At 48.0% G+C, this 25,957-nt stretch overlaps 1 protein-coding gene across 1 annotated transcript in view; it reads right to left on the bottom strand.

Annotated features, from left to right (window-relative positions):
- LOC144772177 (TRPM8 channel-associated factor homolog) overlaps nucleotides 1-25,957 on the bottom strand; it is a 109,173-nt gene that overhangs the window by 25,638 nt on the left and 57,578 nt on the right. The window contains exons 3-5 of the mRNA XM_078656314.1: nucleotides 14,698-14,792; nucleotides 8,484-8,718; nucleotides 7,907-8,146 (exon numbers count right to left, since the gene is read on the bottom strand). Of these exons, the coding sequence (XP_078512440.1) occupies nucleotides 7,907-8,146; nucleotides 8,484-8,718; nucleotides 14,698-14,792 (570 nt within the window). The remainder of the gene's footprint in view (nucleotides 1-7,906; nucleotides 8,147-8,483; nucleotides 8,719-14,697; nucleotides 14,793-25,957) is intronic.

Here is a 25,957-nt window from a genome sequence, read left to right as displayed (position 1 = left end):
CCTGCGCTGCGACAAGAGCCCAAATCAGGCAGAGGATAAAACACAAAGTTGTCAAACAGTAGTGTTAGCAGATGGGAAAAGCCACGTCTTGAGCTTTTTCCGAAAGATGGTCTCCGATGATTCCAGCCGGAGCCTAATCGGGAGCTTATTCCAATGAGAGGCTGCTAAGAAGCTGAAAGAGCGCCCGCGCATCCTGGCTCTTCTCTAGATCGGGATGCTGACCTGACCCGCCCCACTAGATCTTAAACCTTGCGTGGGAACATACGGGGTGAGAAGGTCATGCAGATAGGAGGGGCCCCTCTTCTGCAGAATGCAATGGTTAACACACATAGCTTAAAACAGGATGCGTTCCCTCACAGGAGCCAATGGAGGGAAGTCAGGGCCTTAGCAGATGAGGCTCTCCGCTGGAGCATTAGGACAAGATGCGCAGCCGCTTTCTGGATGCGCTGGAGTCTCAGAACACATTTAATATTAGCTCCTAGATACATGACATTCCCGTAATAAAAACGAGATGACACAAGGGCGTGGACCATTGTTTTTCTTGCTGACACTGGGAGTAAGTCTAAGGCATTCCGGAGACTGCGCAGGACCCTCACACAGTTTCCCGTCACTCGCCTCATATGAGTTTCAAAGGACAGTTTGGTGTACAGAGACATCCCAGGGTTCTTTACCTGGTCCTTAGGTGATGGAGTTGGGCCCAAGGTTTGCGGCCACCAAGCAGAGAACCAGATCGAGGGGGCCTTACCTATCACTAGAACCTCTGTTTATTACCATTAACTTTAAGGCAATTAAGGGCCATCCAGGATGCCAACTCTTGAAGACACATTGAGAGGTTTAAGGCTGCCTCCCCAGAGTCTTGAGTAGGAGTCACCATAAGTTGTGTGTTGTCTGCATATGACACTATACTGACTCCAAACCTCCCTACAATCTCTGCCGAAGGGGCGATGTAAAGATTAAAGAGAGTCGGGCTGAGTATGGAGCACTGTGGGACCCCCTGGTCCAGCTTGATGCTTTTAGAGAGGAAAGGTTTCTGTGACACCTGTAAACTCCAGTCAAGCAAGAAGGAACTTAACCATTCCATCGCCTTTCCAGCCATGCCGCCTTCCCTAAGGCACTGTAGTAGCATGTGATGGGCAACAGTGTCAATGCGGCACTAAGATCTAACAGGACTAGAGCAACCGCCTCTCCCGCATCTACATGTCTACGGATGGCTCCTGAACTCATAAAATATAGTTACTTGAACCTTTCTCAGGAATGCCTGGATGTGTTGAGAGAAGATAAACTTCCTTCTAATAAAACGTTCCATTCGTTCAAATAGAAGGTATTCTGCATCTGGTGCTCTCAGAGCAACTTCAATCCTCTCACTTGTCAGGAAGAGGCAGTTCTTCCATACCTCCTCCATTTGGCTAAAGCAGAGTTACAGTTCTCCTTGATTAGAGTGCCTCTGTCAGCAATTACAGCTTACCAAAAATGTCCTTCACAAATACACTTTTTCAGCATACCTTTCAAGGATTTTCTAGAGGGCATCAGGCAATATATTCTACTCTCAAGAGACCTTCTCCTCCATGGGAGTTAAATATTGTCCTTCCTCGCCTTATGGTTCCTCCCTTGGAACCCATTCATAAGACTTTCTCCAACACCATACCTGGGTTGCCATAACATCTGCTTGTAGAGGTAGCGACATACAGGCCCTATGTTCCCATGAGCCTTACACAATTTTTCATAGGAACAGCGTAGTGATGAGAACCCATCCTAATTTCCTCACTAAAGCAATCTCAGATTTTCATATCAATCAGACTATTTCATTACCTACATTTTTTCAGATTCCCTCTTCTCCTGCGGGGCAGATCTCTACTTATACCTTATGTTAGGAGGGTGTTGAATTTCTACCTAGACAGGAGGAAACATTTAAGGAAGTGAAAGCAACTTTATGTAAACTTTGTTCCCTTAGGGACAGTTATGGCCGTTTTGAAACAATCCTTGTCCAGATGAATTGTCTCCAGCATAATCATTTTTTATCAAAAGCGAACACAACTCTGCCTGAAAGATCTAAAGCCCATTCCACTAGATGTAAAACAGCTACTGCTGCATTATTTTGAATCAAATTGCTGAGATTTGCAAAGCTGCAACTTGGAGATTGGTTCACACCTTTACAAGGCACTACTGTCTTGATTTGGCTGCTATTGTAGCTGCCCAAGTCAGGCTAGCCTCTCTGAGGACTGTGTTTACTTATTTATACTGTTCACTTTTATCCCCCGGCTGAATTATTGGGGATGAGCTGGCTAATCTATTCAATGAGTATGACGATCAGTGGATAGTTCCTGAGAGAAGGAATGGTTTCCTACCTTTAATCCTAGCTCTTCTCGGGGGACTCTCCACTGAAACCGCAAGCAATCCTCAGGTCTCCTCGAGAGAAGACATAAAATAAGTTTAACACTCTACATTCATAAAGAGCTGGGTAGAGGTCCTCCTACAGGGCATGATGGCACACTGGAGGTCTACGTGCCTTAAAGGAACAGCGGCCTAGTCTCAGTGCTTTCAACACCGCAGCCCATACAGCTGCATTGACATATATTTCCTCTTCTCTCACTTTAAAAAGAAGCAAAAAGAGATTGTGAAATACTTATTTAAAAGGTCACTTTGTAATCTTTCTAGTGACTTTTAAAGGCCTAAGCCTTTTTTCTTTCAAATGTTAAAGTCAATCAATATATTTGTAAATATAGCCTGTTTTAAGGCTGCAAAATGTAATTTTTGTGTCTGAGATAAGGCCAAGTAAATGTGACTTTTAAAGAACTGCTCTGGTGTCCCGCCCGTGGGCGGAACTATTCAGTGATAATGATTGAAATGGCGATTCCCCTGAGAGAGAACTAGAATTACAGGTAAAAAACTACTCCTTTTTCCTGACCAGTTGCAGTTTAAGGTTGTCATGTGAAGGAATGGAATATAGGCCTGCAGAGGTATCTTCAGAACTGGCGTGTTTTAAATTTCGTAACAGATTCACATTAAATCATCCTGTTATGTTTGTAGTACTATTAGAAACTGTTTCAGGCCCTCCAACAAGGAAGTGACAGCTGCTTTATCACCAACAGTTGAAGGTGACCTGAAGATAATAATTATTAAATGTTGGATGCTGTTTTATCGATATAGCTAGATAGTATGTTGACTTTGTTATTAGTGTAGAGCGCACAATGTTAAGTTTAGTGTTGATAGCCCGATGTCGGTATCTGCTCACCTCCATCTGACAATCACTCAATGATGCTCTTACCACTGAACCTTCATCCAGATGTCTCTTGTCCAGTGAGACTCTCTTTATTATCATATGGCTCTTTAAACTCAAACACAAGTCTCCATTGCTTCCAAGTTTCATTGGCCTAAACCTTGTCATCTTCTCAGATCAGAAAGCTGTCTGATTCCTGTTAAAATTCCTGAGAACTGAAAATGGGATCGGGAGATAATTTTATTTGTTGCTGCACCCCAATTGTGAAATGCTTCACTTATTCCCTGAGCATGACCAACTTTTATTTCCCCGCAACTACACCAGACAAAAAAAACGAAACAAGTGGTAGGTAGAATGCTTGAATCATTCCCTAGCAGAGCTCGTTACTCCGCCCACCGTTGAGTCTATTTATCGTTTTAACCAATCATTTCAGTTCACAATGTGTCTTGTCCACCACGCCACCGTAGACAAAGACCAACCCTATGGGAATCAGCCTTGGTCCTGCTCCAATAGGAAAAGTTCATCCCAAGCTGCCAGGCAGGGCCCCTCCAGAGCACACGCAACCCCAGATCTTGCCAGAATAGTTAGCCGTGGAATAGAAGACTTCAAGTGATCCAGCCATCACCGTCTGTTGTAGTGTATCCACCGGAGACACCCTGGTAGAGGGAGGGAGGGTGGCTCTAAGACTATATAGTATCTCAGTCCTCCCACCTACATAGCAATATTTCTGTCCATGTACACATATACTATTTTTAAGATATCAGTTCCTTTTGAGTTGCAAAATGGCCTACCTCATGAATATAAAAGGAAGGCTGCAACAGCTTGTCCCATTAGGAATCACAGCCCTCACAGGGATGGTGGTCGGCTAGGGGCAGCAGACCAGCATGACTTTGATTGCTTTACAAAGAAGACATTTATTTGAAATGCAGCCTGCTTCCCTCAAAGGAAACTGGACATGTTTAGAAAGAAGCTTTTATTTGTATTGTTTGTTTAAGAGGAGGCAGTAGTCCTCCTAAAGATTCGTTTGTCATTCACAAATGGAAAGAGATTCAATTGGGACCTTTCCCGTTTGCGAATGCATTCCCACTACACTATTGTAGTGTGTAAAGTATTAATGGTTTGGGACCTGAATTAGGCCACAAAACATTAATAAATACCATTACAATCTTGAATTTGGATGGCACACCCCTTGCAATCGTTCTGTATTCGCAATCCCAAATCCTGACTTAGTAATATGTTACCAAACCACAGTTTGGCATTGATACATACCAAAATGCCTGTTTGCATTTGCAGATGATCGGAGTTCGTGAATCGGCCACTTGCAAACACAACTAGGCTTGATACATCTGGCCAATGGTCTCTTGGGATCTTTTTTTGGTATGACATACCTCCCTAGCTGCAGCCATGCTGACATAGGCAAGGCTTGAGTTTTGCATCCTTTAACCTTTTCAATGCATTTAGTGTCTCTTGTATTCTTCATTCGTGTCCTTCTTGGGTAGTGCATGATTCCTGCATTGCTCTAGCTAGGGGTTTACACTCTGCTTCCCACCCAGTTACCCTTGTAATTCTCGTGCCACAGTGGTCTCTACCTGATGACTGATATCTAGGAGCAGGTAGAGTGCATAGTGACATAGTGGCATCTAGCTGCAAGTCCCGAGAGGAAGTATTTCAGGTTTTGTGGTGACCTGTGATCCAAGGAAGGAGCTGTAAAAGGGAAAGAGAAAGGAAAATATTCTCAGTGAGGGGGACATGTGATGTCCCTTGCACCATGGTGATATCAAAATTATGCCCTCAGTGCTGTCACTCCAAGACTGTACCTCTGCAGCAGCATACGTGAGGTCACCGATAGCCTTCGCAGGGAAGACCTGGTACGGCAAAGACAATTTGCCAGACATATTACCAAATCTGGAAGAATGCATGATATGAGCCTGGCATCATCTCGAGTCAAGGAGGTTTGCCAACCTGATGTCCTGGGGCACAAAGCTTCAAAATATGTTTGATTTCTTCACAGCTTAGACTCCATGGGCCCCATTCACAGAACTGACTTTAGACAAAATCCTAAACTTACTACTTTTTGTATTCACAGAAGGCATTTAGTAGTAGTAAAGTTAGGATGTTGTGTTAAGTTAGACTTAAGACAAACTTAAGACAGACTTAAGACAGACTTAAGTTAGGATGGTGTCTTAAGTCTGTCTTAAGTCTGTCTTAAATCTATCTTAAGTCTGTCTTAAGTTTGTCTTAAGTTTGTCTTAAGTCAAACTAAAGAGAAAGTCCTAACATTACTACTACTAAATGCCTTCTGTGAATACCAAAAGTAGTACGTTTAGGATTTTGTCTTAAGTTAGTTCTGTGAATCGGCCCCTGTGTGATCCCTCGGAACCTAAAGAATGGGCGTCATTGACACATCTGCCCCACAATCCCCACTTATTCAGTCTCATTTTTCTTCAGCCTGAGGAGAAATTCTTTGAAGCTGTGTGTGTCTCAAACATAGAGACAATATTCACTTAATGTCCTCCAGGAAAACTGGAAGCTGGTATTGTGCGAGAGACTACTCCTGGCCTCTTGACTGATTATGTCCCACAGTGCCCACTATCCATAACATGTATTTGTAAGGCTCAAATTCACCCAGAGGCACCTTCGAGAAGAATAACAAATGTTTATTGTTAGCCATCACAATGGTACTCATTTTAACTCCCTCAGATGGATGAATGGCTGGGTGGCCCTGCCAGGATTTGAACCTGTGACCATGAGGCCGAACACATGCCCCTGCAGTGGATGCGTTAACCCACTGAGACACCAGACCCGGCCACCTTAGAGTCTTGACAGTCATATGTGAGGCAGTCAATTCTTATCTTTTAATGGGACATATATTATATTCTTGGAGATGTTACAGAGAGTGGTATGAGTGTAGGGTGCGAGAAACAGGAGCTATGGGGAGAGATGTAAGACGTGACATAGAATAGAAGAGGCTGGAAAACAATGATGGAAATTCAGTTTGTGGAACTTGAAGAGTAGATGACCCATATGCAACCAACTGCCTTCAATAGCAGAGCCTGTATCCCACAGCCCAAGTTATTTACAGTGTTGGAACCCTAAGCTATTGTATTTTTATAGAACAGAATCACCCAGGATGATAATATCTCACCCCCTAGTATGAGAAAGGGTCGTCATCGGCTTCCCCATCAAGGGTTGAACGGGACGTCACATGGAATTATGGACCCCTGGCTGCTCTGCCTCACAGTGGGACACTGAAGTCCTAGAAGAAGTATGAAGCAGGAATACACTAGGGGGCATATGTACAAGGAAGTGACGGAGTGCGGCTTTAGCCTTTAGCCTTCTAGCCATCACTTCTGAAATTCAGGTCTGCACTGTATTTACAACAATACAGATCACCGTGCGTTTCACTATATGCTGGCACTAAATTTAGCCACCTAGCACCAGCCCAGGCAACATTGCACCATAATGCAAGGGTTCCCCTACCTTGAGGGGAGTGATTGTTAGGATGTTTTGTAAATTTTATGTGTGCTGCCGAATGCAACCGTCATTTGTTTTTATTGATTGTTTGTGTGCAGGAATGGGCACCTTCCTGCCCATTATCAATCAACGGAGTTCTGCACATGGCATCACACATGGACACAGCAAAAACTAGGAAAAATAAAGCATTTCTCCTCATTTGCCAGGGTAAGACCTGGTTTTCTCTTGTCTTAATTCTGACGCTGACCCATATTTACGCCATCCTTATAAATAGGAGGCAGCATCAAAATCAATGGGTGTTGCAGTGGAACGCCCACCACAACACCCATTGTCCGCCTCTTTCCATCTAAGTATAGCTTGAAGAGGGGCCTTATTTACAAGGCAGCGTTCAGCCACGTTAAGTGAAAAGTGACTTTCTGGTGGTGGTGGGGGCTTATAAATAAGGTCCCAGAATTATGTGCAAGGAATCGGCTACCTTGCATCTCATTTACTAGTTCCCTGCACCTACAAGAGTGATGAGCTGGTCTGACTCTCAGGCGCTGCTGGTCTACCCGGAAGAGATACGGAGAGTGGTGGGTGAGCAGGTCGGTAAGGCATAAAGTAGAACAGAAAGAGCTCGAAAAGCAGAGATGGAGAATTCGTTTATGAGGCTAAAACAGATGATCTGCTTGCACCTGATACCACCCAAACCAAGCCGTCCATGGATCCTGTGTGAATAGATTCCAAAGTTTGTTCCTAGTCAAGTACCAGACCTTTGTACCCTCAAGGGCGTTGTCGGCATAAGCACAGATGTAGCTGTATTCTGTGGTCTTGGGTGGAGGGCCATTTTATCATTTGAAATAATCGAAGTGATTGTTGAGCTGTTCCTCAAACTGATCCTCAAACTAGACATTCCTCCAACCCCAAGGAGTGCGAATTAAAACCAGCTCCTGCAAGCTGGAAGGTTGCCTAGTTTATACTTAGGTCTGAATATTATGAATGTTTGATTGCTGTCTCTCTAATCAGTGATTACAAAGTTCCCTTCAAATCAGAGAATGTGTCAGGAGGCAAGTGAAATGTGCACCATCGAATAGCCTAAGCGCACAGCGAGTGAACTCTCAACGGACCCTGGGGTGTGCCATGCACTGAGTGTGCCCAGGACTTGTAAATCCAAATCCTGTGAGAGAATTGAAGCTGGCAATGTGCAGGGCAGATGTATGTGGGTGCAGTACTTACCTCCTGATATTTGGACATCTGTCACAATTCTCTCCGGCCTCCAGAAGGGGAAAGGGATGGCCGCCAGCTCAGCAACGGCTGCCATCATGCGGTCCCACAAGGACATCAAGGAGCTGGGCTTCTCCATTGCAAGGGCACACTCTGCAGGGACGGTGAGGATGATGTTCTCAGTGGCAAACTCTGCCCAACGGGCAGGGTAGTGCCGCACAGTATCCAGCCAGTCAGAATCAGTGGTTTCTCCTGTAGAAGATTCAAAGATGACATAATGTCCTTGTTACCCAATCAGAACACCAGGGCGAACTTGTGCAATAGACAGCACCCCTGTTCAAATCTCCATGCCTCCAGAGGACTTCAGATCTTCTAAACAGGTGCTCGAACTCTCACATAAAGATGGTGGAAATGCCATTTAGCCAGGTCTCCCTAATTCCAGAGTTTCACCCATCAAAGCAAACCTTCATGCAACACTCCCTTCTTCTAGTAAACAATTAAGTAATCAAACCACGTAACCACCACTTGTTGAGCAGAGTAGAGGTGCTTATGCTTTATGTCCTACTCAAGGTGTTCGTACCGTACTCACCATGCTTGTAGAAGGGTGCACGCACTGCCCCTGTGACAGTGATTGACAAAAGTCCAAGCTGGCATCTGCCTGGCACCAGGATATAGATGAGGCCGCCCCACAGGGTGGAGATGGTCATCTTCTCGCTCTTAACCTGGTAGACTTTGGTGACCGTTGGCGGCCGGAAGAGCTGCTGTCTCTTGCTGAGGTCATCCTCTTTACCACTGAGGTTATCCGTATGGCATCCAATCTGCACCTGTGAGGTCAGATAGGTGCAGTCAGCATGTGTGAACAAGACATTACTATCATTTTTGTCAATCTTCCAGAGTGGAGACCAGTGGACTACATTATTTTTCGATAGTCAACTCTATAAAGAAATGTTGTCATTGTATAGGATTCATATATGGTTACAATTTACATCAGTCAACGCGAAAGGGGACCAGTGGATCACAGACACATTAAGGCAAGTGAATGAAATGCACACATTTTGGGAGCCATGTGTATGGTACTGTTGGACTTGGCCCTTTTTGCAGGGTCATCCCTGAACTTTTTGCCTTCCTCCTATATTTTGTCTGACCTGTTTGTTTTAGTTTTATGACTCTGAGCACTTTACCACTGCTGACCAGTGCTAAAGTGCATATGCACTTCCTATTGTAAATTGATGTATGAATTAGTGGTTCCATGATTGGCTAATTTGGTTTACTGGTCAGACCCTAGTCTAGTGCACTGAGTGCGTCCAGGGCATGTAAATCCAAATGCTGCTGGTGGGCGTGCAGCACTGGTTGTGCCACCCACAGAAGCAGCCTTGTAAAATGTGTCTAAGGTCTGCCAATGCAGAGCCTGTGTGCAGTTTGGTGCTGTCATGCTGACTGGGCAAGTTCACCCACTTACCAGTCCCTAAACCTTCCCTTTTATTCATGTCAGACACCCCTGTGGTAGGCCCAAGGGCAGGGCACATTGTAAGTATAAGGTAGGACAAGCCCTGATGTGTGTGGCATGTCTTAATAGTTAATTACAGCCATTTTCGTTTTTTACTATTGCAAGGCTACCTGTTCTCCATAGGCCAGAATGGGCTGTTATAATTATTACATTTTATAATCCTAACTGACTCAAGGAACATGGTAGAAATTTGAGTTTAGTATGCCTGGACTCAGAATGATAAAATACATCTTTTAGTGTAGTTGGTTTTAACAATCTGTGTTTGCAAATACCACTTTTAGAAAGTAGGTATTTGCTTGCCTAACCTTTCAAGCCTGCCTCTGCTAGGTTGTGTATCCTTGTCTGGAGTTTGAGTGACAGGGCTGGGGGATTCCAGGAGACAGAATGAGTCCACCCAGTGGTGAATAGAGAGATCTGCATCTAGATGGGAGGGAGGAATTGCAACTGGGACCTGAATTTGACTGTGCCTGCCCCCCACAGTGCTGGCACCACCCCCTGTGGGGCATCTGATATTTCTGCTCTGCACTGTGAAAGGAAAGAAGGAGTCATGTAAACAGAGTGCTCCAGAACTGGTTTGGACTGGACAAAGGCCCCTCTGCCCTCAGAGGACAAAGATTTTTGGGGTATAAATATTGGGACCCTGATCCCAAGAAATTAGATCACTTTTGGACTACAAGAAGAAACCTTTACTTAGGAGAGGAACCTGAAGAAACTGAGGAGAGACTATTCCCAAGCTGAAGTGCTGCTTGGGAGATTGGCCTGCAGTGGTTGCCTTACTGCCAAAGGAAGGAGAAAGGAACTTTGTGTACTTTGCTTTCAGCTTGCAAAGGATCTCCAAGGGCTTGGAAAAGATCTTGCCTCCTGCTGAAGTCTCAGGGACAACAGACTTCAACCCCTAGCTCCCCAGATTTCTTGTGGAAGTGCCTGTTGCTGTTTTGGGCCTTCTGAGGACCTGGTGTCGCAAGGAGCTGGAAGCGTGATTCAACGAAATGAAGCATGTCGCTGCTGCTGCCGTTGCACTTCTGAACAAGGGTGTCGCCGCTGGAGTTGTCGCACTGCACCACATCGAGAGAAGCGTGCCGCAACAAAGAGGAAGCGTGTCGCCGTCGCTGCTGCCTGCCGTCGCACTTCTGAACAAGGCTGTCGCCGCTGGCGTTGTCGCACTGCACCACATCAAGAGAAGAGTCTCGCAATGAAGAAGAAGCGTGTTGCCATCGCTGTTGCTAAAGTCGCACTTCTGAACAAGGGTGTCACCGCTGGAACTGTCGCATTGCACCGCATCGAGGAAAGCGCCTCGCATCCCCGAGAAGCGCGCTGTCGTCGGAGCTGTTGCCGTTGCATTTCTGAACAAGGATGTCACCGCTGTAGTTGTTGCATCGTGCGGAAGCTTCACGCATCGTGGGAGAAGAGTGTCGCAGCTGAAGCTGTTGCCGTCGCACTTCTGAACATGGGTGTCGCTGCAGCAGTCCACGCATCGAACCGAGAACTTCTCGCATCCCCGGAGAAGCATGCCGTATCTGTAACATCTTCACGTCTTTATTTCTTTGCACCTGAACTTTGCCGCATTCCCATCGCTGCGACATTGCTTGTCGTGGAAGCGCAACGCATTGTAAGGTACATTGACGCAAAGTGTTGCATCTTAAGAACTGAACTGAACGAAGCAAAATCTACCATCTTAAAGTAACAGTATTGTGTATTTTTGTTGTTTATGGTCTTGTGGTAAATCTATATAAAGTATATTATTTTTGTCACTGGGTTACTGTATGAGGTCACAAATGATTTACACACTGCCTCTGAGATAAGCCTGTCTGCTCGTGCCAAGCTACCAAGGGGGTGAGCAGGGGTTATTTAGGAGTGTAATCCCCTTATCCTGACTAGAGGCAAGGGTCCCTATTTGTCACAAGTACCTACCTGTGCCAACTAGAGACTCCCAAATCTAACGTAGGTTATGTTATACTATGACATGTAGATTTGTAGAGCCCACAATTACACAGAAGGGTAACTACTCAAAAGGTAGGTCTTCTGGTTCTTGCAGAATCCAAGAAGTAAGAAGGAGGCTCTTATGTGTGTTGCCAGGTCATTCCATGCACTAGGAGCGATGTAGGAAAAGATTCACCTTCAGGATCTGGTTTTCTGTATTCGAGGCATGTGAGCAAGAAGGAGTTCAGACAAGCGGAGGTGTCTGGAAGTTTTCCGAAAGCAGATGTGATTGTAGAGGTATACTGGGCCAGAGTTATGCTCTGCCTTGAAAGTGTGGATGAGGAGTTTGAATTGTACTTGTTTGAGTATGGAGAGCCAGTGGAGCTGCTGCAGCTGTTGTAGTGATGCAAGTGCATCATGGAAGGCTGGGTTAATCTGGCTGAAGATTTCTGAATAGTCTGCAAACAGTTTTTTGTGATCTCTACAAAGAAGTGTGTACAAATATCCAGTTCCCATGGCGTGAGTGATGGTTTTCCGGATGCTGATTGGGAGCTATTTGAAAATCTTCCTTTGCATCCTCAGGGCATGGAAGCATGAAGCAGTGACAGCTTTGACTAGGGTGGTCAAGTCAAGTTTGGGAATGATGATGTGCCTGAGGTTCTTGGCATGCATTGTGAGGAAGGGATAGGTCTTAGCTCTGTTGGCCACCGAGTGGAGTCCTATGTAAATTGGTCTTCCCAAAGATTACAATTGCAATTGTGTCATTTTTCACGTTCAGACAATTAACCCACTGGACAATTTCATTCATGCAGGCATTGAACTTGATCCGGGTACTGGGCATCTTATCTGTGACGGAGTAGAAGAGGACGTTGATGTTGTGAGAGTGGATGATGCTGGCTAGTGGGATCATGTCTGAGTTAAAGATGGTCAGGGTTAGGGGAAGTTCCTTGCAGAACTCAGAAGATGAGGTCACATGCGTCCAAGGTGTATGGTTCCAGGCTGACTGACTGGGTCCTTCCAGTCAGGAAGGAGCATATCCATTGAGTATGTGCTCTTGGATTCCGATGGTGTGTAGGAGTTGGACCGGGTGGAATGAGCTGGGTGACTGTGGCAAACGCTGGTGAGGAGTCAAGGAGCATGAGGGTCGCCATTCCTCCTCCAACCAGAATAATGTGGATGTCATCTGTGGTGGCGATGAGGGTATTTTCCATGCTGTGGTTGGGTCTGAAACAAGATTGAGTGGTGCTGAGGAGTTTGTGGCCATTGAGGTATTCGGTAAAGCATCTGTTGATGATTTTCCCGTAGATGGTCCATCAGATCGCACACAGATTATATTAGCTCAACTGGGCTTCTACGGCCATGTGAATCCAAGACTCTGCTCTCAGCTGAGTCAGAGCAGCATCCTCATAGCAGTTTGATGGACTTCTCAATGGGTTTAACTAACCTAGCAGGAACACAATATGTTCTTCACAGACCTCATGAAGATCCTTATCCTTAATGCTGATCTTTCGCTCAAAGGGCAGGTGGGAGCAGTGATCTCTTCTAGTTTTTTTCAACTACGTAAAATAAAGAATATCGCCCACCTGCTTACACACTGATCTCTCACGGGGGACATCCTTTACAACACGGTAATGACACCGCAGTGCAATTACAACGCGAGTTTCACAACGCAAGTCGTTACCACGACCTGCACTGGAGGGCGCTCTAGGCTAAGGAATAGTAGATTTGCTATTCCAGCACCTTCCCCACTGGGTAACTGGCAGCAGTGGAGGCTTTGTACGGATGGCGCGTTTCCCGCAGACTTATCAGGGTCGAGCAACTAAATATACATGAAGGTGCTAACCTCCACGAAGCAAGAAAGTTGAACTATTGAAGACCACTCTTGCCATTTCTGACTACTAAGGTGATTTACATCTGATACTCCACATCAAAATTTCATGAATAAAAGCATGCGGATTTCAATCGCGTCCTTTGGGCTTATCGTTTTAGGAAGCAGATACCATTTGTGAACATCTATTTCTCTCATATACGGACTACGATACAGGATCAGTCCTATCGTGATCCAGTATTAGGACTAGAGTTTGCCTTGAAAAAGTCTTGTAATAAGACGAAACACGTGTCGGCGGTGTATGCTGGAAAACATAATACCTGTTTTTAATTTATGAAATAAATGATTTGGAATACTAACATCAGCCTTTGGATCCATATTTTGAGAATATAATATTTTCTACATTCCTCGATTGATTTATGTACTGATTCGTCAACTCATAAATATACACCATGAAAATTGGTTTTTCTAAACTTATCATAATTCAAAAATGATGATTAATATATGGTGTATTTACAATTAATCTAGAGTGCTTGCTTAATCTGTTTCTTTTTTGGCATTTGATATTAGCTTGAAACTCTTTTTCTCGCAATTTTTGACACCCGTGGTGGTGGGTGTGAATTAGGAAAGCAGTGCACCTTGTTAGCCTTATACTAAGATCATTACATCAGTAACATAACACGTTGAATTGTTTTCAGTTGGAGTTAAATTTGCTTTATGAGCGGACGATCTCTCCTAGGAGAGACACTACCACCATATTTTGTCCACAACCTTCCCTACTGTACGTAGGCTGGTGTTGGAATGGTAAATCTTACTATTCCTAAGTCCATCACCCTACAGCGCAAGTCGTGGTAACAACTTGCTTTGTAAAACCTGCGATGTGATGGTCTGCGGTGTTTTATACCGCGTTGTACCATCATACATCCGCTCTCACACAGGTGGTGATAGCCCTGGTACTCTCGCAACTCGACTTCCCGAATGCAATCTACCTTGGCCTGCCAGCAGGTCTAATAAAACTATTACAGATTGTCCAGAACCAGGCAGCTAGACTCATTTTTAAACTGCCTAAATGGCAGTCAGCCAGATCGGGACTGATGAAACTGCACTGGCTACCGATGGCCCAACGGGCAGCCTTTAAGACGGGATGTCTAGTCTTCAAGGCCCTGCACCGCAATGGCCCTAGATTCATTAAAGACATGATCACTAAATATGAACCTTCCCGCAATCTATGCTCAGCCCACCTTCAGCTGGTAACAACTCCTTTATTCCAACGGAAACGGCAAGGAGGATGCTGTTTCTCGTACCTAGCCCCCAGTTTTTGGAACTCTCTTCCTGACACTTAGGAGCTGTGATAATCTTATGGTCTTCAGGACAGCCCTGAAGACCTGCCTGTTTGAGCAAGCCTATGCTTAGGTACTTTTGTCATCTCCCCTCAGTCTTAGCACCATGAGATGTCCGTGCGCTCTATAAGTTGTTATTAATATAACATAACATAACCTCACATTTAACACTCAGTGGCAGCTCTTTCCATGACAAGCGGTGTCTTACCTTCAGCTGTGCTCCGATGGCTGATTGTGGGAATACCATGGATGCTTTCTGCTTTGGGTGGAGGTAAAGGCCGGTGCTTCTCCAAGCTTCAGCTCCTGCAAGAGGTCACACATGGTTAGAAGGAACATCATGAAGAACCGCCTAATAATACCCACATTCAGTTGAGTGCAAAAAGTATGAATTGCAAATGTTCATATTTTGTGAGTCTCAGATTTGACGAACACCTCATGCGCCGTGAGAAAAACTCATTGATGCAAGGCAGGGACTATATATGTATAGTATCACAGAAATGTCTAATAAATCACATGACTAAGTTCTCACCAAGAATACCAGAAGTTGCTACGGTGAGATCATAGGAGTGAGCAGAGATGACCTTTATAAGAAACAGCTTTGAAGCCACAGAACAAGCTAGGTTTTGAAAATTGATGTTGCGGGCGCCTGGGCACGCCTTGCTTCAAAGATGCGGTAATTGCAAACACAACAGTGATGGACAGAATGTGGATCAATGTCACACATTCACCCCAGTCCAAAGATCTGGGCCCAAATCCATCGTTTTTCCACTCCACACCACCCTGGGTTAGACAATGGCGATATGCAAATCAGCGCTGACCCTGTGCCCCATGGGAACAGTCCAGTCCGAACTACAAAAGCCATGTCCTTCCCAGAACGGAATCAAACATCCGAGGACCGGCCCGGTTTCGAGGTAACACCTCTCATCAGCCCGGCTAGCTTGACTCCAGTGGTGTGGAGTGCCTGGGACTCACGTCTGAGCATCCCCAGTACACTTAGAGCGGTAATTGCAAACACAACAGTGATGGACATAATGTGGATCAATGTCACACATTCACCCCAGTCCAAAGATCTGGGCCCAAATCCATCGTTTTTCCACTCCACACCACCCTTCAAAGATGGGCACATCTAGTTAGCAGAGTTACCATGAGCAGGAACACATGACAGTTACAAGAGACCTTAGACAAGCATCACATATTTTAATTGTAGGTTTATTATAATCCATGAAGACGATCTGTTATTGACGCCCAATTTCAACATGGAATGCAAACTCTTTATGTTCCACACACAAGCCAGATGTATTACACGCATGGTCAATTATATGGTAATTGTATGTGGAATACATATGATACGGGGGCAGGAGTTGGAGTAACACTATCTAGGCAATGTATGGCAAATGTAGCAAAAGTAATAAGCCCTACAGCAGGTCTCTGTGTCTATGTGCAGAGTGCTTGTGTATTTGTGGATTTGTACGCTCTGATGCCTTTTTTGCATGCTTACACGTGAGGTGAGGTGATGTTCCCACCCCTGGTATATCTGCGGCCACTCAACAAAGGTGTTAATTATTGCTTTATTATGGGCATCTGTTGCTTGATGGTGCCCAATATGAAGCTGGCCCTGGAATAATTATGTGAATAGTATGGCTGTAAATTCACAAGTCCCTGGTGGAGGAGCCATCTGCCCTCCTGTCACCCATTTCCTCATGTAGGTTGGTCAAATAGTTTTCCAGTGCAATGGACTTGTGTCACATCTCCTGACCGATGCTCCGCACATTTTTGGATGCTTCTCACCTCTCTAGTGCTAGAGTGCATTAAGAAACAGAGCTGCACAAAAATATATACCTGTTGTCATAGGTCACCACTGTCTCATTGATAAGGATATGGAGCGACTAACGGTAGATGGCAGCTGATATGGATACACACATATTACACACCTTTCCATCTCTGCTCCTCTGGGGAAACTGTCTACTGCATCTCTAGGGCAGATTCCCAAATATGTTTTGGTGGGTTTGAAAAACATGCGCTGGTAAGATGCTTGAAAGAAGTGTTAGATACTGCTTTGCATTACATTGAGTCAAGGGGGTGTTCCATAGGGTATATGGGTATTATCATGCCACTGTATATGGTTTTGACTCAGAGATATATCCACTAACAATGACAGACCTGACCTTTTTGAGAAAAATAGACATCTTTGAGAAATGCATTAAAAAGGAGACATTTTTTATTTCTTCAAACTTCCAACTTGGCATGAAGAGTTCGGAATAATTCAGCAGACCCAGTGCACAGGCTTTGATTTGCCTCCTGAGTCCCGTGTAAGGTTTCAAGATAATCCTGAAGCAGTCTGATTAAAGAAGCAAATTCCATCATCCATTGCCTGCAGCAGCCTTCCATCCCCAAGAAGGTGCCTCCTTGGGAGACCATGGCAAGATGCAGTAACTTATCAATGGCTCTGATCTGATTGGAGGGCAGATGATTCTTCCCCCGGAAATGTTGTGACTTCAATATTTAAGAGGGGGAGATGGAATTGAAGATCTATTCCCCTTCTTAGCTACTTCAGGAAGGAGGTCCATGAAGCACCTTACATTAATCGAGTGAGGCAAATGCAAGTATCTAGAGTGGCTGGATCTTGTTTCAAAGCTTGGAAGACGAGGGATGGTGGCAAAGTAAAACCCTGTGGAAGTCCACACCAGATACTTGACCCCGCGGAACAAGAAGATGAAAGTAAGACTGTCTTTATGAGGAGAGATAAGGAAGAAGGCAAAACAGAGATCAACAACATTAAATCATTTGGAAGTAGCAAGAATAATTGATGATGTGGTTACAGTTTTAGGAGCAACAAGAAAACTAGGTATTACAACATTATTCATGGGTGCCGACCCTTTACAGATCTGTGCATTTTTATACCAGGTTTTTTATCTGCAAGATCATTTTACAGACACACTCAAAGATGACACAGGGATCCCCTCTAAGGCAGTGATGGTCGGTCAGAATTCAGCTTTGGCTTCTGGGCGTAAAGGCTACTATAGAATTCAGGGCCGTTTCTTCAAAGTTTTAAGATTAATCTTATCCTGTGGCTCAGAAAGAATACAGCCTACAACATGTGTGTGTCCATTCCACAGAGCTTAAGGCACTTGAGAAATATCATTAATAGTTTCAGACACATTAGAGGTTTTTGAAGATCTTGAACATAAGTTTCAATTTCTCATAAAACAGAGAAACAGATAATACACAACAGTTCAGTTTGCTTAAGAGATCTCTCCCTAGCAAGGATTGTACGACACTATATCAACAAAGGAATATCGAAATGTAAAAAATATCACAAAAACAAAATAAAATATAGAACAGAGTCCTGTGCACACGTATAAGGGTAAAAGTTTTAGTGTAAAAAACAAAAATTAAAATTGTTCTTTTTGTAGACATTAAGCCAGTCGACATTAGAGTTATCATAATCTAGATTTTTAATCCGGATAAATACAGAATGAACAAACCAACCAACTCGGTTGTGTTTCATCACAACGTGTTACAATTGTGACTTTTCAGGGCTGTTGTGTTAGCAAAGTATTAGAAATCAATGTGCGGGAGAAGAAATGAGTGATCATTCAGTTTCCTTAAGTTTGAAATCAGCTAATCCATTGGAGAAAGATCACTTGTCCTGCATAACCAGGGTATGCAGTTTTTGTTCTTATCAGTCCCAATTTAACCTATATGCACGTGTGTTAGATGGCTGTTCGAGCGGTTTATCTTGATTCTCCACTTTCCCTCACACGTGTGTGCATAATCATTGTTTTGTTTTGTTTTATGCACCCTCCACCAGGAGGTTGTACCCTTGGTTAGGATCAGTAGTGATCAGTGAATGGTGTGTGAATAAGTGAGGGGAATATAATCAAAATCTCTCATTACCAGAAATATGTGTTTATTTGTTCTGGTTTGGAGATAATAAAATTAATTGTAAGTGATTGAGAGTGGTTATGACTCTCTCACATTAACATTAGTGAAGTAGGTAGACATGTTTCAGCCCTTGTGTGCCAGTCGGTCAGTGGGCTTTCTTCAGGACCAATGTGATAAGTGTGGAGAGGCCATTGGTATCTCTGGGTGTGTAAAGTGATACTAGTGTTTCCTAGTATACTCGTATCCGATTATAAACTGCTCGAACAGCCATCTAACACACGTGCATGAGGGTTAAATTGGGACTGGTAAGAACAAAAACTGCATACCCTGGATATGCAGGACAAGTGATCTTTCTCCAATTGATTAGCTGATGTTAGCAAAGTATCAATGGAATAGCTGTACCGGTGATAATTCCAACCCGGTTGCGACACAGGTAGTCCACAATAAATTTACGGTCTTCGGGAAAGTATTCTAGGAATAATCATCGAGTCCCAATGTTAGTAGGGACACTGGTAGACAGACGTGTAAGTCCGTGACCAAAATGTTCTAGGCACTAGAAACCGTTGTGTAGGATTCATCTTCAGGTCTTGACCTGGTAAATACAAAATGTTTCAAATTTTTGAAACCAAGTACCTATTTGGATATGCGTGGAGTACTACGGTCTGTCCCTTTCATTCAGAACATGAATGTAAGGCGTTTGTGACCTGTGCCAATAGTGAATTTTATTCCCCATACATAAAATTTGAAATGTTTTACAGCCCAAACACAGGCCAGAGCCTCCCTTTCAATTACGGAACTATTATGATCAGCTTTGGTTAAACAGTGAGACTCAAATACTATAATCGTTTCTCCCCCTTCTCCGTTTTGAGATAATGTAGCACCCAGACTCTTATTGGATGCACCCGTAGTTAGAATGTTTTTTTTCCTGGGGTCAAATGTTCCTAATGCAGGTGAATTTATTATTTCTTGTTTTAACTGATCAACATTCTTACTATGCTTTGCCTCCCAAACAAATTCCTTTTTTTTTTTACCAAATCATGAAGCCATTCACACTTTTCAGATTTTTTTTCTTCAAATTTAGCCATGTTCTCAATCAAACTCAAAAAGGATTTCAGTTCCACTTTTTTTTAGGGTACAGGGAATATTTTGGTCTGAACCCTTCGTGAGATATTGTGTGACCTAAGTAATCCACTGAGGTAACTCGAACTTTGCATTTGTTCTGCTTCATAGTTAATCCTGAATCAATCAATTTTTTAACATTAACCGCAATATACGGTCATGTTCCTCAATCGATGATCTATATATTAATATGTCGTCTTGGAAACATAGGGTATTGTCCACATAATCTGATGCATTGTCCTTTGAAAAACTGTAGCGGCAGATGCAAGACTGTTGGACAGGCCCCATGACGGGCTCGCTCCCTCCCCGCATGACAGAGCCCAGACACCGGCTCTCCGGGTGCTACCCACAGAACCAACCCGCAACCCGTCCCCTATGGGACGCCTGCTCCCGGATGTCCCTGTGTCACGGGCCCGGGCCACCGTCAGCACCATTGCCCGGCCCAGCCGCCATCTTGGACACGGCACCACGCGGCCGCGCGGCTTCAGCTCGACCCCAACCCTGGGCCTGGCCAGGCCCCGACATCCCGGCACCACCATCCACCCAGGAGGTGAACGGACCACTTGGCAGGTCAATGGGAGTAAGAAGTGTCGATGGCTCTCCCGCCAGGTGCCGATCACCCCCAGCCTCCTCGGGCGCTGGCTCCACCCCCCTGCTGGGTGTCTGGACTCCCTCATCCCAGACCTCCCGACCTCCAAGAGCGAGGGTCCGGACATCAAAGAGCGCCAGACCTATAACTGAGGCAGCCCCAGAACAGGAAGGCAGTTGTATCCTGGAGTCGAGAGACACCGAGAAGAACTCATCCTTGACGGACTGCTGGCGCTGCCGCAGCCCTGCCTTGTGAACTATTATCCTGCCTGCTGGCGCTGCCGCGGCCTTCTGCAACCTTCATCCTCGTGGGACCTGCTGGCGCTGCCGCGGCCCGTTCCAACCTTCATCCTCGTGGGACCTGCTGGCGCTGCCGCGGCCCGTTGCAACCTTCATCCTCGTGGGACCTGCCGGCGCTGCCGCGGCCCGTTGTAACCGTCATCCTCGTTGGGACCTGCTGGCGCTGCCGCGGCCCATTGCCACCTACGATCTCTTCGGGACCTGCTGGCACTGCCGCGGTCCGATCCATCCGAACGCCGAGCTCGAGGATTGTGAGCTACCGCCGTTTCCACCCCAGTACCCGTAGGTACCAAGACTGTCCCGCTACCCCCTTTCCCTACTAGAGACTAGAATTGAGAGGACCATCGTGTCCTGATCTCCTTGTATCGTACTGCCTCACTTCAAGAACTGCCTATAAAAGGTGTTAATCTGATCTTCGTGTGGTGTCCATCTGTGGGGGGGAAGTTACCTGTCTGTGCGATCGTTGGAGACGGCCCTCACCGGAGGCCTCTCCCCTTGTGCTCGGCCGACCCTCCAGGTCCCCGTCTAACATTGGTGGCCAGCGGCGCGATCCGAACCAACGCGTACCGTACAGACAGTAACTCACCCTACGACTAAACCACAATGACGACCAAAGAGAGCGGATCTGCAGAGAAGTTCCAGATGGAAAAGCTGGAGGAATACAACCACCGAGAGCTAAAACAATTTTGCATGGACTTAGGCATCGCTACCACCGGGCTAAGCACAAAAGAAGACTTCAAAAACGCCCTAGAGGCCTGGACAGAGACGAATACCGCCACCCCCCGGAACCCCGAAGCCCCGGAAGTCAACACCACCCTGACGGAAGAACGGAGAACAGGCCCCTCCCGAGAAGAGATCCAGGAGCGGGAAAAAAATAGACTACACGAGTTAGACTTGGCACGGCTCAAATTAGACGGAGAATTGAAGCTGGTGGAACAAAAAATAAACTTAGAACACTTACGGCTCAGAGAAGAGCGAGAGGAAAAACAGAGACAGAGGGATCTCGAAGAAAAAAGACTGGCATACGAACACGAGTGCAAACTAGCAGAGATAGAAATGCGCAAACTGAACAAAAACCTAGGGGTGCCCGAGCCACCGCGCTCCCCGGGTACTACCGAGCAGAAGGTCCACATCCCCAAGGATGTGGTCCGAGAATACCACCGAAACGACGACATACAGCAGTGGTTCAAGGCCTATGAGATCGCCATGACTGCCCACCGGATCGCTCGAAGTGACTGGAGAGCCGGTCTATGGGGGAGATTCGTCAATGAGGGCCGTGATGCCCTGCTGCAGCTTCCGGACCATCAAATGACGTCCTATGACCACATGAAGGCCGCCCTCCTCAGTCGATATGGGCTTACGCCCGAAATGTACCGCCAGAGGTTCCGCAACTGCACCCGGATCCCAGGTACAACTTGGTTGGAATACGTGAACTATTTCAGCCGAGCCTTCGAGGGATGGATCAAGGGTAACAACGTAGCCACTTACGAACAACTCTTCAATCTCATTGTGTGGGAGCACCTCTCCAACAACTGTTTCGTCGAGCTCAGGCAGCACCTCCTCGACAGTAAATTCACTGAACCACGGCAGCTCGCCACCGAGGCGGATCGGTGGGAGAGCACCCGAGTGGCCCGGAGTGGGCCGAACGAGCAGAACAGAACCAACCAAGGTCATCATCGTCCCCGGGGAGGAGGAGGAGGACAGGGCCGGGGCAGAGACGCTGTCCCGGTCACCCCCGCTAACACCACCCCGCCCCCAGCCGGCCGGGGAAACCCCCCGATGCGCCCGGGGTTCCGAGCCAACGTTACGTGTCACCGATGCCAGCGAGTCGGCCACTATGCCAGTGACCCGACCTGCCCGAAGAACCAGGCTCCCGGGCCCCGCCAGGTGGCGGCCGCCGCCCTAGGAGAAGAACAAGTCTCCGAAGACCCTGAAGCATACGAGTCGGAGCAGTTCGAGTGGGAACCCGCCGCCATGACCCTGGCCTGCCTAGGAGGAAGAGACATGGTCCCGCGGACTCCCCTGCCCGCCAACACTCGGAAGTACAGCCAATGGGTGAGCATAAATGGGCGCAAGGCCGAAGCCCTGCGTGACACCGGGGCCAGTGTGACGGCCGTCCGTTGTCACCTGGTGACCCCAGAACAAATACTACCAAACGTGCTTTGCCCCGTCCGATCAGCAGACAATTCGGAGAGCCTGTGTCGGATGGCCTGCGTCCCCTTCGAATGGGGAGGAGTGTCCGGCATGCTAAAAGTAACTGTCCGCGACGATGCCCCCGTGGACTGCCTCCTGGGGAACGATCTCGAGAGCTCCCCGTGGGCAGCTGTTGAAAGAAGAGAGCATCTGGGGATGTTGGGTCTCCCGGACTGGGCGTGCGTGACCACCCGGTCCATGGCCACCCGCACCATCCCTAGACCAGAAGAACCCGAATGGTCAGCACCTCCGCCCTCGATCGCTCCAGAAGAAGACTCCATCCATACCGACCACCTGGAACCAACCCCAGAGGGGTCCGCACAGCCCCCCGAACTTCCCGACCTGGCTCAGTGGCGTCAAGAAGGGGGGCCCACCCAAGAACAATTCCGGCAGGAGCAAAAGACCTGTCCCTCCCTCGAGGGACTGCGACAGCAAGCGCTCGCCCAGGGCCAAGGAGACACCACCGGGGCCCACTGGGTTTATTGGGACAATGATCTCTTGTACAGCGAGCAGAGAATCGCAGAGCTGGGGGCCGGTCGAGTGCTGGTGGTGCCCCTCCACTTCAGAGACTTCCTGTTGAACTTGGCCCATGATGTCCCCCTGGCTGGGCACCTGGGGCAAGACAAAACCTACCACCGCCTGGTGACTCACTTTTTCTGGCCCAAAATGAGAAATGACGTCTCCAACCACTGCCGGTCCAGCCCGACCTGCCAGGCCAGCGGGAAGAGCGGCCGCAAACTCAAGGCACCCCTACAGCCATTCCCAGTGGTGACCACCCCGTTCGAAAGGGTGGGAATAGACATTGTGGGGCCCCTGGACCCCCGAACAGCACAAGGGCATCGCTTCATCCTGGTCCTGGTGGACCACGCCACCCGCTATCCTGAGGCGGTCCCCCTTCGTACTATAACAGCCCCAGTAGTGGGTCGAGCCTTAATGGGGATCTTTTCTCGAGTGGGCTTCCCCCGGGAGGTCGTCAGCGACAGGGGTACGAACTTTATTTCAAAGTATATGAAATCCCTCTGGCAGCAGTGCGGGGTCACCTACCGATTCACAACCCCCTGTCACCCCCAGGGAAACGGACTGGTTGAACGGTTCAACCTCACTCTCAAGGGGATGATCATGGGACTAGAAGAACCCCTACGCCGCCAGTGGGACGTGCTACTACCGTGCCTCCTCTTCGCCTACCGAGAAGTCCCCCAGAAGTCCCTCGGCTTCAGCCCCTTCGAACTCCTGTACGGACACCCCGTTCGCGGGCCTCTCAGCCTAGTGAAGGAGGAATGGGAAATGGCCCCCCTGAAGACCCCTCCAGACGTCTACAAGTACCTCCTGACCCTCCGCAATCAGACCCGGCGGTTCAGGGAGATCGCCAAAGCCAATCTTGAGGCCAGCCAAGAGGACATGAAGAAGTGGTACGATCAACATGCCTCCTCCATCGAGTTTGAACCGGGTCAGCAGGTATGGGTGATGTCCCCCATCGAACCGTGCGCCTTGCAGGACAAATGGACGGGGCCCTTCAAGGTGATCGAGCGCAAGAGCCCCGTCACCTATCTCATCGACCTGGAGTCCCCCCGGAACCCCCTCCGGGTGCTCCACGCCAACAGACTCAAACCACACTTCGCGCGCTCAGAGCTCAGCCTGCTGATGGCTACCGACAGTGGCGCAGAAAGAGACTCCGAGCCCCTCCCTGACCTACTGAGGTCCCGTGAAAGAGATGGTTCGGTGGACGGGGTCCGACTCTCCGAGGCCCTGACCCCGGAGCAGCGTCAAGATTGTCGGGCCCTCCTGCTACCGTTCGCAAACCTGTTTTCTCTCGTACCCGGAGTCACCTCCTGGTGCCTGCACGACGTGGACACTGGGGACAGTCCTCCTGTCCGACACCGGGCGTACCGAGTACCGGATCGGGTACGTACCTGCATCCAAGAAGAAGTCTCCAAGATGCTCGCCCTCGGAGTCATCGAACCTTCGGACAGTCCCTGGGCCAGCCCGGTCGTCCTGGTCCCCAAGGCCGCGGCCCCGGGCACCACACCTGAACTCCGATTCTGCATCGACTATCGGGATCTGAACGCGGTCACCCGAACCGACGCTCACCCTATCCCCCGAGCAGATGAACTAGTCGACCGCATGGGGGCACGCCCGCTACCTAAGCATCTTCGACCTGACAGCGGGCTACTGGCAAATCGGCCTCACCCCCAGGGCCCAAGAACGTTCCGCTTTCTCCACCCCGGATGGGCACTACCATTTCAGAGTGATGCCATTCGGCATGAAGAACGCTCCAGCCACTTTCCAAAGACTGGTGAACCAGGTGTTGGCGGGCCTCGAAGAATTCAGCGCCGCCTACCTGGATGACATCGCAGTATACAGCCGCCACTGGACAGACCACCTCCACCACCTCCGAGAAGTCCTGCAGGCCCTCCAACAGGCCGGCCTCACAATAAAGGCCAGCAAGTGCCAAATCAGCCAGGGGTCCGTGACCTACCTCGGACACCAAGTGGGGAGCGGTCTGGTGGCCCCCCTTCAACTCAAGGTAGCTGCCATTCAGTCCTGGCAACCCCCCGAAACACAAACAGAGGTCCGAGCCTTTCTGGGACTCACCGGATACTACCGGCGGTTCGTGAAGGACTATGGCAGCCTTGTGGGGCCCCTCACGGAACTCACGTCTAAGAACCACCCAAAAAGAGTCAACTGGACGCCCGACTGTCAAGCGGCCTTCGAGAAGCTGAAGGCCGCCATGTGCACCGCTCCTGTGCGCCAGGCCCCCGACTACAGCCGCGAGTTCATCGTTCAGACCGATGGCTCCGACCATGGTATTGGGGCCGTCCTCTCCCAACTGAACCCCGAGGGAGTCGACCAACCGGTGGCCTTCATCAGCAGACGCCTACTGCCCCGAGAGCAGCGCTGGAGCACTATTGAACGGGAGGCCTTCGCTGTAGTATGGGCCCTCAAGAAGCTCCGGCCTTACCTCTTCGGAACCCACTTCCGGGTACAAACAGACCATCGGCCCCTGCAATGGCTAATGCAAATGCGGGGGGAGAATCCCAAACTATTGAGATGGTCCATCTCCCTGCAGGGGATGGACTTCACTGTGGAACATCGCCCTGGCCAAGACCACGCCAACGCGGATGGCCTGTCCCGCTTTTTCCGCCTCGACGAGGAGAGTCCCCAGGAGGATGTGTGACTCTCCCCGCCTTCAGCTGGGGGGGACGCATGTTGGACAGGCCCCATGACGGGCTCGCTCCCTCCCCGCATGACAGAGCCCAGACACCGGCTCTCCGGGTGCTACCCACAGAACCAACCCGCAACCCGTCCCCTATGGGACGCCTGCTCCCGGATGTCCCTGTGTCACGGGCCCGGGCCACCGTCAGCACCATTGCCCGGCCCAGCCG

Source organism: Lissotriton helveticus, chromosome 8 (assembly GCF_964261635.1).
Source record: "Lissotriton helveticus chromosome 8, aLisHel1.1, whole genome shotgun sequence".
In the NCBI taxonomy this organism is placed as follows: Eukaryota; Metazoa; Chordata; class Amphibia; order Caudata; family Salamandridae; genus Lissotriton; species Lissotriton helveticus.
Note: the sequence above shows the minus strand (reverse complement) of the source record. Positions and strands in the feature narration are given on the sequence as shown.